Raw genomic sequence first — 18,446 nt, 5'->3', positions numbered from 1 at the left:
GATCTCTTTGTATGCTTCACCACCGACCTGAAATCCATACGGAAAAATTGCATAAATAAATAAAATGGAGCATTGGGTTGAATGGCAGCTAGTAGTAAATGCAGGGTGTTTTATGCTTTTAAGAGATGTTTGGTTGGAGAAAATTGAGGTCCGAAGTCAGAATGGGAGTAGGTGACTCTCCTTCCAACCAAACCATTTGGTTGGAAGGAGAAATTTCATTTCAATTCTAATTTCGAAATAAAATGAGAATGATTCAATCTATTTAAAATTTAATTTTTATTCTCTCTTAAAAATTTAAATTTTTATCATGATTCTGATTTCAATCACGAATCAAACGCTTCGAATGATTTGGCTATTCCGATTCTAATCTATTCTAATTTCTATTTTAATTTCGATTCTGATTATGAATCAATATATCCTAATTCTGGTCATGACTCAAACGTTCGAAGGATTTGACCATTTCAATTCTAATCTATTCTAATTTTTATTTAATTTTTTATTTTGATTACGAACCAAACATCTCCTAATGTCATAAATAATTTTAAACGATAATGTTTGAGAATCATATCAATGGAGGAGCAATGTGGGTAGTGATGCTGGTGTGGCCCTTCAAGAAAGTGGGTATTTTAGAGGCTTTTTGCGGAAAAGGTATCAACAAAGAGTGCAAGTCGAAGATTCCAAAATGAGTAAACTTCAAGCAGTTTCATTGGACACTTGAACCTAACTTCAAGTCCAACTTTGAGATTGCGTAGGAGCTGAGGCGATTTCCAGCACAAAATTTTCACTTCTCACTCACGCGCCACAATTGTGTCTGAGTTTTTAACCTTTAGGAACTGCTTTTGTGAAACATCACTTTCTATACAAATATTAGAGATGGTCTAACTTTGAAATCCATACAATTAACATGAGATAACAGGACGTAATTATATACAATCAAAAAGAGGTCGTAATTATACGCTTGTGATCATATTTCACCGGAATGCCCAGAGGATGTAGCTTCAGACACAATTCAACTACTGCAATCAAAATGGTCTTGGTTAATAGTTTCACCAACCTAATAGATGACAAGAACTTCAGAAATTTTGTATGCTGATCCAACTCCAAATCAAGTATAAGGTATCAAATACTTTCCATATGTATCTGGTTGGTCAAGAACTGATTTTACAGCAGTGATAGAAATGCAAATGAGCTAAACAACTTGCGAACTATTCAAACTTAACCCGGATCTAAGTTTAACTTGACTATCACTTAAGTTCGAGTTAAGCCCGCAAACTATTCAAGCTCGGCTCGTCTATTACTCGAGCTCAAGTCAATTTCAAAGAGCCCAAACAATTTTTTAAATCGAGCTTCAATAGTAAAATACATGACTCAAAAGTTTACATGTCTAATCAAATATATATTATTATCTTTTATTTATAATATATTTTAATTTAATATTTAAAATATTTAATTATATTTAATTATATTTTAACTATATTTTTAATTATGATCAATACTTAAATTTAAGCAAAAATATGACTTGATTGATATTAGAATCGAACCAAATCAATCTCAAGTATTATTTTTTTTTATTATTATTTTTGATCAAGTTGAATTCTAACTTGGATTCTAAAACTCGATTAACCTTGATCAAATTTTGAGTCTAAGTATTTGAAATCAAATTGAGCTCGAACCTTTAGCTACTCAACTCGATTGCACCTCTAGACAATGACTAAAATAATATTTATTCATTTCATCACATAACCTACATTATTTCAAATTTGATTTAATATTGTCAATCCAATAGAGGATGAAAAGGATAAGGAGAGAAAATAGAAAAAAAAAAGTATTATGTTATTATTTATTTATTTATTTTTAATATAAGATGGACCATTCATACAATTTTTGTGTGCATATATCTAGAAATATCAAAAAATAAATGGCTTAGCGTGCTCCGTGACAAAGGCAACCATACAGCCAACTGCCGAATTTGCCCCTTGAAAAATATACCTGATAGAAAAATCCACACAGCCGATTGATGAGGTCTCTATGTCCCACGGAAGAGGATGGGCGGCGCCATCCTACATGTAGCATAGACTTTAAACCACACTTCTTAGCGACATTGCTTGTGAACATTTTATTATTATAAAACAAGCAAAACAAAGACGATGCACCTAAAACAAATATAGTCTATCCAATACACCACTCAAGTATAGAATGGAGTCTTAAACAGCAGAGTTTGGCATGAAAAGATCTTCCACAATTTACTGACAAAACCATTCAGTGGTTTAATAACCACAAATAACATCCATCGATTCTGAAACCACTGCACTAAACAGGGAGGCTCAGTAGCTATCAAAGGAGCCTACCTGTTTATATTTTTCTTTTTTGAAGAAAAAAAAAAAGTGCCCCCAGAACAGATAGGGATGTTAGTTTGCTAAGAATACAATTCACTAAAGTAATGCAACTTTTGTGCATAATACAAGCCCTTCATAAATAAAAACAATTATAAATCATACTACAAGGATATTGAAGTAACATTTCCCAAAAGAAAGGAAAAAGAAATAAAGTCAATATTTTTCTTGACAACCAATTGTTTCTAACACTATTCTCCTGGGCATGGTCAAATTATGATGCTCCTATAGTCCAAATAGAGACTAACAAACCATCACGAATGTCACTGCAAACTCAGGTGTCATCAACTTGAGAATGGAACACAAAACTTGGGAAGGTGGTGGTGATGTCCCTGTTTATGAAATACATAATAATTAGCAAATCAATCATGAAGCATGTGCATGAAGTTCAAATAAGGAGAATGAAACATTTGAAACTTAGAATAGATGCAGATTTTGACAGATATTTTGTCTGTCCCGGAAAAGTATCAGCATAATAAATATATAATATATGAAAAAATAAATACTTCCTTTCTTGTATCTATACATGTATATTTATTCTAGATGCAACATATGCAATCATATGACAAGTTGCAAAATATATACCTGAATCATATGATGGGAAATCTGATAAGATATATGTTATAGTAACACAGAAATCTGACTAGCACTAAACATCATCAAGTTCATGAAATCAACTCAATTACCAGACTCAAGTAGTTAGCCCCAAGCTACAATCTCCAGTACCATATCTAACGAGAGAAACTAAAAAGCAATAAACATGAGAGACAATATATCTAAGCCTGTAGCAATACACTAAAACCACTTATGGTTAGGCCACAACCAAGAGGTGCCTGGTTACTCTGGCCAATATAGGAACTACCAGAACTTGCATGATGTTTTTCACTTGTATGATATTAAACTTCATTGCAAGTGTTAGCTTATAAATTTTCCCCTATTTTGGTGGGGCAAACTAAGTGGTGATGTGTGATGTCATGTCCAAACTTCTACAAGAGTCAACTCCGACATGATATGTTTATGTTTCATTGGAGGTGTCATGCAATGTCCAAGACTCCAAAAAAAATTACCATTTCACAAATTCAATAAAGCATATCATTTCAATGTATATAACAATAATTAAAATGTTAATTGAAAAGGAAGATCAAGGACAAAACCTTGCCCTATTTGTTCAAGTAAAAGGTTGTTCGTTGGTTGTGTGAGCTTATTTTGCATGACCTTTAAAATGGGTTTCCCTTCCCGCCAACAAGTCTTCCAAAGTTGATGGTAACCCCTTCTCACCCTAAATTGCCTTGGCCCAAACATCCTAGGCTGCTATCAGGTTGGCAATGGTGGCAACCAAACATGAGGGTTACTTATTGCTGGACTTAGCCCAAGATGCTACAACATGGGCTGACAACAGCCATGCACCACCTGCTTCCATGTTCCTGGAGTTTCAAAATTATTCATGGAATGTCAGGCCCCAATAAGATTCTTCGCTCTGCATCAAATTATACCAGACACTCCACAGCTTGTGCAGGCCCACATCAATTCCTTTTAATGATAGTATCTTCCACAATGCTTTGTTACACAAGTGAAATTTATTTATGTAGGAAAGACTTGCATGGTCTTTACCAAAACAGGCCAATTTCTAAAGGAGAAATGAATTTTACAAAATAAATTTCATGATTTTGCAAAATAATGTTTGTTGCAAGGAACACCCTAGTCAGATAACTTAATTCAAGGATTAAAAATAAACTGCACCATAAATCAATCAGATTAAGGTTTCTATGTGGGTTTTCTTGGTCACACTACTCCAAACTAAGATCTTAAACATAGCTACAGTACTGGTTTAACATTTTTTGTAAAGACTCACATATGTGTTATTCGACATTTATTTTTTTTCATTCTTTTGTATAACATGGTAAGTTGATGGTGTTATATAGAATTTTTTAGCTAGTTTATATAGATGCAAAAGCATCCTACTACTAGAGTCTTAGGCTGCGTAAATTTATATATTTGACTAAATGTACTACAATCATACTCCATCCATGCCAACACCACTCAAGTTTCATTCTACTACTATGCACCTAATGTAATCATGTTCTTTACATTTCTAACTCATGATTGGTCTTCCGTAAGCTTAACATTGAACTGTCTCGATTCCCTCAAAAAACTGTTGGACTGTTTTGCTCTCTACCTTTGTCTAGCATCTGCATCAAATTCTAGCATCTTTATATACATGTTCCCTTTTTCATGGTTGCCCCTGATTTCCCATACTTAGTGAGCTTATCTCTAGTAACCTTGCCTCACACTGTCACATACTCACATCTACTATTCATCAATTGTTTTGATGCCTCAATACACTCATGACCTCCTGACCATGGAGTATTTTCTTCAAGACCATCAGCGCTTTGGCCCACTTACTATTACATCACCTTTCTTACATCTCCCCCTTCTTGGAAGGCAACCTTGTGGTGTATTATCCATCTTGAGTCCCCCTAAGCCTCCAAGAGTGATTGAAACCTTCGATATGATAAATAAGATCAAGGTAATGTACATATGTAGTTTTTCATTCTTTTGGTACGGACACATACCTAGACTCTTAAAGGCAAAATATATGTTTTCCATACATGTACCTCACTGTTATTTCTCAGTCAGAAGGTTTGAATTTTTATGACTAACATTTCAGCTTAATGCCCAGCTGAGATATTGACCTCACTCTGACAATCCCCAAATTTTCAGCATAACAATGAGAAGACACTTCCTAAAATTTCCAAAGCATGGAGATGAAGATTTTTACATGCCTATAGATCCATCCTAGGCCAGCCAGTCAGGATATAACCATGAGTAGGCAAAGCAAAATTTCCAAATAACCATATGTGTGCTATGTTTATCCACAAATATGTCATATGCAAGCTATGTAGCAGTAAAAAGGACAGAAGTCCATTCTCATCAAAAATTCATGTGATTTAATACATATATCATAACCATATTGATAACAAATCAATAACGAGGATATACTTGAGATATTGGAGGGTCATATTCTTTAGCAAAGAAGGATGTCTCAAGACAAGGCTACGCCACTCTTCCTTGTCAATTTTTCCATCATGTTTTGAATCAGCTTCCTCAAATGTCTGGGATAAAAGAATAAGAAAGAAACATCATGTGGATTAGCCAGAAATATTTATATCCCATCATAAGAAGACAGTTAAACATGAAGAAATTTTCAACGATACCCACAATGAAAGAAAATATTGGTCCTACAGCAACATGCACAAAACATGATATCCATCTCTATATAACAATGGGTAAAAGCCTTTGGTGGTAGGACTCACTCCTATGATTATGGCATGTTATTTGAAGCTTTTTTTTATATTATTTTCTTTTTTAGCAATGGCTTCTTAAGTAGTCCAAAGTCCAAGTTGTTTCTTAAACAAGCCTCAACTGGCTAACAGGCACTCCCCCCATGTGCAACTCTATAGTCCTTTTTTAACTCTTTTTTTCTTAAGCAATAGGAAAGATCTATCCTAGAGTCCGAATGTAAGAAAAGTATGTTGGAATTAATTTCAAGCAAGGCTTGCCATCTTGGTACCGGAACCCATACCGGTACCATTCTATTACAGTATTAGTACACAGTACAATACAAGACGACAAGGCATACTGAGTGTCAATATGATATGAGACAGTGTATACCAGTTTGGCATTGTTATGGTACTGTATGCCCAGTATAGTACGGTATTGACCGTTACAGCAAACATTGCTTTTAAGTTTACTAACACCCACATTTTATATCTCGAGTTGCTTTCGAGTATACATAACACCTACCTCTTATATTTGTCAATAGAAGATCATAGCCATCCTTGCAATCTTTATGCATAGCCTAGTCCAAATGTCCAAGTATATAATTCTTGAAGAATCTAAAGAAATAGACTATAAGTCACATGGAAGACCCTAGAACGAAACATTATAGATCAGCATTAATACAAGAACATGATGTAGTGAGTTAAAGGACAAAAAAACCTCCTAAAAGCATTAATCATGGTCATTCTATGAGGTGGACCAGAACATACTTATAGCTCTTAATGCAATTGACAGGACAAGACTCCATCATTAGGTTTTAGCCATATAAACTCCCTTTGCACTAACTTCATGGTCAAAGCACCTTAGACTTCTACCATCACCACTTTAGCTGCATGCAATTATTTAATTTGGCTCCAATTCCGTGCACCAAAATACCTCTTCCAATCCTTTCATACCTTGCACCTACCTTGACTAATACAAGAACTTGAAGCACTTGTCCTGTTTTGAATTATGTTGCCTTCAGCCATGGGCATAGCTGAGTATATGGTGAGCCAAATATATCCATGCAATAATTCATTCACTTTCAACAAACATCCAGCTAATAAATCCCAACAGATCTTATGGGATGGTGATATGAATCAAAATTTATAACCAACCATCATTCTCACAAGTTTAAATTCAGCCACAAAACATTGTGCCGAAAATGTATGAAGAAATGAAGATAATTGAATTTAAGAAACAAAAAATATTAAAATGATGCAATCTTAAACCAAGCTCCATTCTTCATGATCTCCTAGTGTGCTTTTTAAATCTCCATACATGCTCATGAAAAATTCAATCCTTCCTGCTATTGATCTTCATAAAACCCTTTTTACTCAACTTCTCGCATGGAATATGTTTATCCTTGGTTGCAAGCCAAGCCATTATAATCAGAGTCTTCATCAGGTAATGCAGAAAAAAATTGCATATTAAAGGCGATCGTCAATGGAAATGTGTGTGTATTATTAGTTGTTAGGCTGTATTACAATAGAAAGCAAATGAGCATCAAAAAGAAAGAATACTGTGGTTCGCGATTAACAAGTGATCCATAGATAAATAATTGAATGTTCTTTGAAGATATCAAACAGCAAAAATGTCGCAGATATGCAGAAGAGGATACATATATATGGCAAACAATTCAAAAATAATATTTGTTCAGTAGGCCACCTTGTCAATAATACTTTCTATGACTTCATCAGAAAGATTCATGCCCGATTCAGCAAGCGTAGCGACTACCATTTGCTTGACCTGTGCAACAAAATCTTTAGTTGCAACCTGTGACCAGGTGAAACAACTCTAGCTTCACAGCAGAGGTCTATCAGAATTCAGAACCTAAATTAGGAAACAAGTTCTGCTGAAGTGATGTTTGATAAGGCAATTTGATTCTGAAAAACATGTGAGCAGGCAATTAAATGGAATGCACCTAAGATAATATACTAACACATGTTTCCCAGTTGGCATTTAACATCAAGCTACGGAAGGAAAACAAAATAAAAACCAAGTAGGTTCCTTCTCATTCATTATCCACAATCTGTGAGTACTGTAGTTGTGGTACATAAATTGTTTGTAATAGGGAGACTGAACAAGTCATGCAGAACAAACCAGGTCATTCATTGAGCCATACTAAAGTACTCATCAGACAAGGGTTTTAGACACTAAATTTGGCTGAATACAGGAGAGTCTAATTTATATCTACTAATTCAAAGCTGCAAAATACCAATTAACTAAAATAAAAAAACCAAAACATCACTCCAAATCAAGTATCAATTATACAAAAAGTACAAATAGTAGGACCTTTTCTGGATGACATCAGAACAGTTGCATGGATCTTTGAATATTTCATTGAATAAAGGTGTTTTTATTTCCATTGCCACTGAATATAGAATCTTAGACTAATATGTTACCAGGCATGTATTCCAAAGTTGCCTTTTTCTATTTTTTTTAAACATTAAATGCTTACATGAATTAGTATCCACATGGACCTAAGTCTAGGTCGATATAGCAAGCTGCCTGTCTCAGCTTGACCAGGTCAAGGCCAAGTTTTGCTGGAATTTATGGTGCCTGATAGTTTTGATTTTTATGGTTTGCAAAGGCCTTGGAGGCAAAAATCTTCTAAGTTAATTTGCAGATCCAGTAGAAGGAAGACCAGGCAATTTTGTTATGAAGAGAATGGTAAATGAGAAAGAGGTCCCAAGTACATAACATGACTTGCAAATATAAGAAATAAGAGGAAGTGGAGTTGCCTTGAATTGTAAATTAGTGAACAAGATGATATGACAAGTGGAGTTAAGGTTAAAAGGACCATATAAGGAGAGCAGACTTTGTCCAAGGGCTAGGAATGAGGAGCTGGCAATTTAGGAAACTACAAAAAGAAGTTGAAGTAAAGGCATTGAAAAAGCATTCTCATTAACCAAGGATATGGTTTTGTGCTTCTATGACATGTATGCAACTGACAAAGGATTCATTTTAGCCAAGCTTAAGTACCTGCAGTAAACCTAATTTAACTAAAATTTGCAGCAGCCATTGTAACTACTCTGACACAATCTTAAGACAGCTATAATGATCGTTGTGTTTTCATTTACGCTTCCTGTATTTTTCTCTTGTATGCTCCTGACACCAAAACAGAATTATAACTACAATGTGATCCAGGTAGCTCACATAGGCGGCAAAAAACATAGAACACTAGAAAACAAGCTAAGCAGAAGAATCGATGCATAGAAAAGGATTGAAAAACTCAACTGTAGATATCAAATTAGAGCATATAGAAGGCAAATGAAATTCATGAAGAGGAAATTCACGATATTGATAGGTGAGAAATTTTAACTTTATCAGGAACACAGATAGAGCCAATGATTTTGGAATTGATAGGAAGGGCATCCACTGAACAAGTTTTTTCATTCCCATGGCTCTTTTTACAGAAAGATGGAGCCATAAAAAATAAACCTTGCTTAGTTAGATGGACCCATAAAAAATAAACCTTGCTTAGATACGTGGTTATCTGCCCAACAGAAGTTATCTTGTCAATAAGCATCATATGGATCTCATACATACATTGCTGACAATGATATGTTCAGTTACATCACATGGATCATGCTCTCTAAGGAAACGAGGCTCGGAGAAAATAGGACAAAAAAAATATTTTGAGGACCCTTTTTATCACATAGGGCACAAACTAATTGCAACTGATTGTAAAACTATTAGGTGCATAGCCTCCTCAGTAAGCCACATTGTTATGTTATATAAAACAAAATATAGAAAATGGTAGTTGACAGTTTACTTCTAACAAAATTCTAACTCCAAAATCTAAAAGGATCGGGATATCACGTACAGGATTGTTACGGTTCTATTTAAATAAATTCATGCAACCACTAGCTAGTGGAACAAACAAAGAGAAATCTCAAAAGCATTTCAATGGGAAATAAAGAGCAGGGACAAGTAGCTGAAGCCTCAAGGTGCCTGAAGATATTAAAATTAAGGACCATAAGTACTCTTAAAGTAGAATCGCAAAAGAAATCATCTCATATGCACAATACTCAAGTTAATAAATTTGGACCATGACTAGGAGTAACACGGTTGAATGGGATTTGTTCAGAAAGTTGACATGGAACCAAGAGGCCCATGCGTTAATTTTCGTGCCAAAGCCAGTTTTGGGGTCAAAGGGTTCCCTGAACAAGGACATGACCAAGATAATCAGCAATTGATGCACTCACAGTCCACCATGCCACATTTTGACTTCCAAAGCAAAAAAAAAAAAAAAAAAAAAAAAGAAAAAAGAAAAAAGAGAAGAGAGAAGAGAGGAATCTTCATATATTAAAAAAATGTCCAAATGCTTGTCAATATCCAAGTTCAAAACAGCCTTCAGATATCTAGGACAAAAACTTTTGCGCAAATGTAACAAAACTAATCAGCCTTCATAGGATACATATCAGCATGAGACATCTGCAGCCTCTTGATGAGTGACCAGCCTAGTTGGAAACAGAGCAACAACCTATACTATGCCAAAATCAATTGTGTTTGGTCAATTAAATATAGTTTCTATTGCACCAGGTAGTCCCTTTTTTTGGTTGAGTTTCTGTAAAAATCTCACTTTACCCTGCACTTTCTTCATAACTAAGTTGAATTCTAAAGGCATCTACAAGTATTAATACTAATTTCCTAGAAGTTACAGATACCCATGCTTTTCGATCAGGCACTGAATGAGATAAAGTTACAGCCCCATTGTGAGGGTTCCTCTCTAGTGACATGACTCTGCCTTGCTGTGGTGTTATTCCATAGCGACCTAGGTCCAATTCTAGGGCCTTCGAGTGTGACTCCAAAAGAGACACTTGTGGAAACCAATGAAAGGTCTCATGGGAAGCCCAATTGATTCTCATACTGATAACAGTAAAATCTGTCAATGTTACACGTTTTTAGTTTGTAAAACAGTGAGGCCATCAAGTGGTATACTAATCATCTTTCAAGTGTTAATCCAAACGAAACAAATTGTTTATATAAACGACCTTTCTTAGGTTCAAAGATTTCTATCAGAGCAAGCAAGGGTTCAAGCATTGGGTGTTCCGGCCTGTAATGGCTGCTATGTACCACATCAACCAGGAACTGGTAGTCAGAACTCCCTCAAGACTGATTTATGAGTGCATCAACCCGAACTGACCCAAACAAGCAGCCATAGATCAGCCATGTGCTGCCTGGTACTGGTCTTAAAACTGTTTTTCCACCTTTCTTTTTTCCTGCTTTGAACAATTCTGGACAACAACTGATGGCTCTACAGTTAATATATGGGCCCACACCTCCAGTTTGAAAACCATTAACAAGGACATCTACAATAACAAACAAGAAAGATGCTGCATAAGATCTAATCTAGCTGAGACTCTGTTACTTTAAGTTAGAGCACACAATATTACAAATAAGTTAGAGACTCAGAAAGCAATCCATATACTGGAATACGAAAAATTCAACATCCATTTAGAAAACAATAAGGAAAAATAATCATAAACCCAGCATGCTATAGATAATGTAGATGGAAAGATTTGGATTTGGCATATCCAGAACCTAATCACATACAATTGAAATGAAAGTGCATCCTAATATTCAATGCTCAACAACCAGTACAATGCATGTTCAAATAAATATAGCGTACCTCTTGTCTTTCAATAAATCCTTGCTGCTTGAGATCGTACAGTTGGAAAGAAACTAGAAAATATCGTATACATTTAGATTTCATCCATCATAATTCAGTCAACAGTAACAAGATAAATTTGAAGAAAGACATATGTGTATTTAAAATATAATATGTAAAAAGCATGGCCTGGAAGTTCGCAAAATGCATTTCTAGTTGTGAGGCTGACTACAAGCATGCAGACAGGCAGGCACACACATACATGCCCATGCACAAGCACAAGCATGCAGAGCACACTCACATGCATATGCGCAAGCATGCAGGCAGATGCATGTGTGCCCGTACATACATGCGCAATGATACAGTCAGGAGCACATGCATATTATAAAGAATGCTTATATAACACAAAGTGGTAGAAATGATAGCAGTTAAAATGCTAGCTTAACTTGACCCAAAAAAAAAAGGGGGTATACTTACTTAAGAAGCAACCCAACACCTAGCTGACACTCTTGGAGGACACCATCTCAAACATGAATCCATGTCCAGGACACAGGCATCGAGGTCTATACCATACATAAACAGCATGCCAACCAGGTACAAGCACATAATGAGGGGTACATACTCTTCTATTTATTCTACATACATGAATACAAGTGGATACATGCCAGTGTACCAACCAACAAAAACCAGTGTAGACTAGCATGGGCTGATACCCTTTGCTATGAACCCTGAAACATGACTAGCATGGCATAGCATGGAACAGTACCCCACTGAATCATGCTATCCTATGATAGGCACAAGTGCATCATGTTGCTCCTTGTACCTTGATCTCTAATCTATATTCACTTGCCAATATGATTGAACTAAAAATGTTATCTGTGTAAGTGAAGATGAAACCATCTCATGTCCACATAAAATCGACAAAATACTAGAAATTCAAGGGAACAAGATTTAATTAATCATTAAAGGATCATGTGTCCATATAACTTGATTTTTTTGGTATAACAATGCCATGATTGCCTAGCATCAACATTCCAAAGTAGCATGACATGTTCTACTACAAAATCCCATTCCACCCAACATGTAATGATATTCTGGAGTTTGGGTACAAAATGGTACAACTCAAAGCTTTCAGAATTAAAATTCCAGGATTTCTCACCACATGACCATAGCTTTCAAGTGTTTTAAATGGTACTGAAGGTTTTCACAATACAATTATCTATCAAGAGTGCCTGAGACTATTGATCTGCATCTAAAGTCATATATTTGCTCTTCTCATGCATTATAAACATAGTATAAGTTCCAAAACTACAATTGGACCAGAAAGCAAATTTGACAGTAAATGCTTACCAAGCTTGTATATGTTGCAAAATTAGGACATTCATGCAGAGAAAGATTAAACAACTTACACTCTATCTTATCATCAATTGGAGCATTAGGATGAAATACAGAAAGAGCACGTGCAAACTCTTCAAATCCCAGGATTTCATTGTGTCTTGTATCAAACAAGTCAAATACCTGTAACAATTCAAGAGCGAAACTTCAGTGCAATTTCTCATAATAAATGAAGCATAACACCATCATATATACTTTTTACATTGTTCTGTTAGTCATTTTATCATAAAGTATAAAGCATTCGAAACCAAACCTCATCATTTGCAAAGTAAACAGCATAACAACCATTAACGCAAGAATTAAGCAAACATTGAGAAAAATTCTTCACAGAAAGAAAAAAAAGAAACCACATTCTAGCATGATGCAAATAGGTTCAAATAACATGGATACTAAATTACTTGTTATTACTCATCTAAATATGTTAAAAACATTGATACCTAAGAATTACTGGTTGAATTGCCATGGTTTATTATATTGTTTATTTTTGTAATCATTATTCTATATTCTGAGCATGCCAAGTGTTCGACTTTTTAATGCTGATGCGTTAATGTAGTATAATGCATATTATATTACTTTATGTCAGATACCACAATAATCAAACACGCATACATGTCAAGGTAACCAATGACAGGATATTTTAGATTTCTTCCAGTCCTTACCCTTTTTAACACGAAAACAAGATTTAGGCCACTATTTGGAGGGAAAAAAAAGAAATGCCACCAAACAGGGCCAGGCACCAGTCTATTCCATGCATTAGCAATAACGCAGCACATGGCACATGCCTTGCTAATGCACGGCTGGCATTAGCATGGCATGCAGCAACTGAAAACCTTGCTGACAAATAAGGTCGCAGATATTCAAAGGTCTCGATGCCATAGGACCAGACCTGGACAGAATAGTTTGTCTGTAATTATCAATGTTTTGTTATCTTATTCATGGAAAACCATGGCCTTCTGTTTGAAGGGGGCTCAGTCCTCGCTGATGATAAACACCGAGGCAGGAATATTGTCAGCACGAGTTTCATGTGTAATCAGGTGGTTGAAACCACTTCTGTATTCTCTTTATAGAAGATCAACAATAGCTTCTTTAATTGATTGAGTTGAAAGGCTAATCCCTATAACACAATATTTTACTAGAGAGACCATCCGATGGATCAAAACACACACAAAAAAAGTAAAAATAAAAAGTGGGTAAGATTCTACTTTGCTCTTCAGCAGTCAGTTTAATTTGGATTGAATAAAAGATTTGGTAATTATTCTGGTTTTTCAAAATTCAAACAAGGTAAAGAACCAGCTTGATGCTGAGTTGCAAATATGTAGTTTGCCTGATCTCTTTTATTAAATTTAGAGCTTGATTATTAGTTTAAAAGGGAAGAAGTACAGACATGGGGTTGTAACATTGATAGATTGCTGAAGGCTGAACCATCAAATGGTGTTAAAATGGGAATGGTAATGCCACAGCATTTCAATTTATATTATAAAATAAAATCCATTTGTTACATATTTGAACCTAAAGGGTATACAGTAGGAATTATACCTAGTGCTAGGGTTGCAAACGAGTCGAGCTGCTCGCGAACTACTCAAACTCAACTCGACTCGGTTATTATTGAGCTCGAGTAGCAAGATACTCGACTCAAAAGTTGGCGAGCCTACTCGAATATATATATATTTTTAATAATATTATTTTTATTTATAATATATAGTAATATATATATTATTAATAGACTAAGACTCGATTTCGAGCTCAAACTCGAGCTCGAGTATGTCTCGATTGATATTCGAGTCGAGTCGATCTTGAGTTTTGCTTATTTTTCATCAAGCCGAGTTCGAGCTTGGGATATTAAGACTCGGTCGATCTCAAGTCGAGTTTCAAGCCCGAGTATTTTGAGTCAAATTGAGCTCGAGTTTCCAACTACTCGACTCGGCTCAGCTCGATTGCACCCCCTAGCTAGAGCATGAACAAGATTAGAAAGAGGTTATGACACAGTGAATAAGTGCAGAAAGCTCCTGAACATGTTCTTTACCATAATTAAAGAGATTCATGCCACCTACTAAATATTACATTATCATCGATAGGTGAATGTTTTATTTTTTTATCAATAACATGTAATCCAGTCTTAATAGATGAGTCTTTGATATGGCCCATCATAAGATTAACTAAGTGATAATAAATTTAAAAAAATGAAATGCCTAACCATTTCTCTTGAAGTCTAAAGGATTATATAACACTTAAATTATTTTTGGATATGATACATATGATGGTATGGCCTATCATAAGATTAACTACATGACAATAAATTTAAAATAAAATGCCTGACCATTTCTCTTGGAGTCTAAAGAAGAATATATCACTCAAAAATTTTTGGATATGATACATATGATGATTACAGGACAAGAATGAGGTTTATTTGGTAGAGTGGGAGCCAAAAGGCCTCAATAATGGAAAAAACATATACCCAGAATGCTGAGCATTTTCAAGTATAGAAAGGTCAAAGGGGAAATCACCATGAGAGACAAAGTTGTGCTTTGATAATCTTAAATATGAATAACAAGTTCTACATGGACATACCCGATCAGCAAACAAACTCTCCTTTTTGTTAGTTTTGAACAGAGCCAATTGAAACTCTTCCTGCAGCAAGGTAATTAAAATATAAAAAGACAGGGTAACTAAACATTATAATCTTTCACTAAAAAAGAAACCTTCATATCCCACATTGACGTAATAGTGGCCCAAACTTTTAAAGATTCCAAATTTCAGCAGATGACAGAAAAATAGAAGACATGTAGGTGTGCTAGGGAATTAAAACATCATAGAAAAATCAAATGAAGTTCCAAAAAAGAAACTTTTGTTCTATATAATTTAAAATATAAGCAAATATCATTAACTGGTAGGTATATATATATATATATATAAAAATAGTAATTAAATACATGAAATCACACAACGAGTAGCACAAATTTTCTTACCTTGTTGATCAACCCGTCATCAATCACAGCACTGCTGATCTTTTTAAAGAGCTCATATAGTGCTTCAATTTCACTTACACTAACTGCAAACACAGGAAGCAGAGTCTCAGTGAGCTGGCACCATTCTTTAATTTATAAAAAGAACAGAATTAGTAGGCGATGAGACAAGAATATAGCTATTCATATTGAAAAATCAGGAGCTGTATGAGCCATAAGATTTTATGTTCCCATGTTACTTGATGTCAACAGCAACTTCAAAGGTAGTAACATACAAACTGTTTCCCTGGCCAAAAGTTCAGGGTCTTCAAGGCCCTTTGATTGCTTATACAGGTCAAGATCACAGCACTTTAACAGAACAGCAAAGAAAGGCTTAAGTCCTTCTAGGCACTGCAACATGATACTCTCCACTCATCAACAAACTCCATACCTGCCATTAGAGAGGAACACAAATAAATAATAATGCAATTCTGAAAAAAAAGGTCTTCTGGCATGCAGCTTGACAATAATTCTGCAGGTAGGAATAGTAATAACCTTTTAACCATTTAGAGTTTCTCCTCACCCAAGCCTGATCACAAAAAAATAAATAGTAATCCTAAACCTTATCTCAAATTGCATGGCTTCATTAGTCATCAAATCCTTCACAGGAAACATAATTAGGGTATTAACTGTTACAGAAAATTTCATACAGCATAAGCAATTTACAGATTTGAAGCACACTTGCATCTGTATTGAAAAATGCAAATGGCACCATCAGGAAAGAAAGTACACAAATCTTTCATGCTGTTTCAAGTGAGATATGCATCAATTTTATTGCCAGAACAAGATGGCCATTAGGGGCTGTAAATGACCTATTTGACAATTTTTGGCTACTCCTTTTCCAAGCCCCAATGTGCAAACAGTGAAAATGAACAGCAACTCTACCTTCTCTTAAATGCAAGAATCATCACTTCTTAGGCCTTGTAGGTGCTAAAGAGAATTCTATAATTTATAGCTATAACAAGAGTATCTGGTATACATGCATCTGTGTTCAAACCACAATTGGAACAGTTAAAAGAAAGAATGCATAAATCCTTTATGATAACTCAAGTTGGGCATCTGATGTATGGCTTGACAATAACTTGGTGCATGAGAACAACCTTCTAACACGTACAGGTTCTCCTTGCCTGAGCCCTTGTTCAAGGGATCACTGTAAAAGTACAGAAACTCCATAGCTTATCGGAAATAGCAAGACTTTATTATTCCTTGACCTTGCTTGAAACTCTTATTATGTGGGTTTTAAAGAAAATTTCATAAGGGTCCTGCCTAAAAAAATTGTAAATTGAGCAGTCAAGGAGTAAAACCCAAGCAAACGGGTATCTGTGGGCGACTAGATAAAAATTTGGTGGGTACAAATGCGTTAGCCATACACAGATTGTCCTCACCTTCAAACATAAGGGATTGTGTAGAATGAAGAGTGACTTTGAATCCTATTTGAAACGGCAATACCTTCAAATTTCAGACTGAGAACCCTTAATCAAATAAGAAAACGGCAACTCTGGCCAACTTTTCAAGGCAAAGCAATTCTGTCACCCTATAATCAATAATCTTGACAAACCTTGTGTCAATAAAATGGCAAAAGATGTGGAAGTTTAAATGTTGCAGTGTATCACAGGGAGACTTGGACTCTAATGACAACATCTTCTAATTGCATCTTCTACGTAGTGTCATTTTCCCCCCTTTTTATAGAATTAACATGGGAAGGCGGAGAATCTAACTCATTGGATCAACATCTAGATTTTTTCTTTTTTTTTTTTTTTTGCGCCGTTTGATTTGCATAATTTCACACCATTACCCCTTCTTTCTTTTCCCCTGTTAGATTAAAACTCCACCCAATGCACGTACAAATCGAAGAAAACGAAACCTCCATCAAGTCACTAATACAAACCCTTAATTTGCCCAATAAAATCAGACAAAACGTTAAAAAAAAAAAAAAAAAAAAAAACGATCACGTTCGGTTCAAAACCCACAGAAAAATACTTCATTCCAGATAGATCTAAAACACGAAATTCAAACAACCGGTAACAAATTCCAAACGCGTCATCCTCGCACGTCGATCCCCATACCACCGATGCCCGAAGAACCAACGGAACCGAAAAAAATTAAATTAAATTAAAATTTAAAAAATTCAAAGAGGAGAGAGAGATTCTTGTCTTGCCTTTAAAAAAGGATGAAAGAAGGCAGAAAGGGTAAGGGCGGAATCAGCAGCATGTCTTCCGTCTTGGGTCCTCCAAACCCTCGGAAAAAGCCGCCGTATTTATCTGTGTGTGTTTATTTTATACTTTTGTATGGCTTTCATTATTGTTTAGTAGCTTTGGTTGATGCAAATGATGAGGATGATTAGGACGCGCAGCCTTCTCTGAACCGCCGCAAAGGTGATGATAAACAAATCTGCGAGATGGCGTCCGTAGGCCCAAATGGGATACGAAGATAAAATAATACCATATTTCACTAATTAAAATTTAAAGATCTCGGAATATCTATAAATAACCTATTTAGAATTTTATAAAAATTTAGGATCATATGCGATATAATACGAAAATTATCCTGATATTTTTTTATAAAATATATTTTTAATTATATAAAATATATTATAATAAATTATTAATATATTTATTACTCTTATAAATTATTAATTCAATGAAATATATTAACTATTATAATAAAATGATATTTTTATTTATAGTTGTAATATATTATTATCTTAATATTAATATTTAT

The 18,446-nt window shown here is 34.9% G+C and overlaps 1 protein-coding gene across 1 annotated transcript; it reads right to left on the bottom strand.

Annotated features, from left to right (window-relative positions):
* Positions 1-2,412: 2,412 nt before the first annotated feature.
* Positions 2,413-18,071, bottom strand: LOC105060760 (calcineurin B-like protein 3). The gene is made up of 9 exons (XM_010944598.3): positions 17,884-18,071; positions 15,962-16,116; positions 15,690-15,772; positions 15,292-15,351; positions 12,738-12,846; positions 11,350-11,402; positions 7,380-7,460; positions 5,394-5,506; positions 2,413-2,725 (listed from the first exon to the last, which is right to left on the bottom strand). The coding sequence occupies exons 2-9, from the start codon at positions 16,083-16,085 to the stop codon at positions 2,668-2,670; spliced, it is 681 nt and encodes a 226-aa protein (XP_010942900.1). The 5' UTR covers positions 16,086-16,116; positions 17,884-18,071; the 3' UTR covers positions 2,413-2,667.
* Positions 18,072-18,446: the final 375 nt, after the last annotated feature.

Source organism: Elaeis guineensis, chromosome 1 (genome assembly GCF_000442705.2).
Source record: "Elaeis guineensis isolate ETL-2024a chromosome 1, EG11, whole genome shotgun sequence".
Classification (NCBI taxonomy): Eukaryota; Viridiplantae; Streptophyta; class Magnoliopsida; order Arecales; family Arecaceae; genus Elaeis; species Elaeis guineensis.
This window is presented reverse-complemented; position numbering and strand designations above follow the sequence as displayed.

Excerpts from the sequence above, each read along its gene's own strand:
- LOC105060760 (XM_010944598.3), bottom strand. The coding sequence starts at position 16,085 with ATGTTGCAGTGCCTAGAAGGACTTAAGCCTTTCTTTGCTGTTCTGTTA. Across the intron at positions 15,773-15,961 it reads TTTGGCCAGGGAAACAGTTT|TTAGTGTAAGTGAAATTGAA; the intron begins GTATGTTACTAC and ends CTGTGTTTGCAG. Across the intron at positions 2,726-5,393 it reads ATGACCCTCCAATATCTCAA|GGACATCACCACCACCTTCC; the intron begins GTATATCCTCGT and ends TTTCATAAACAG.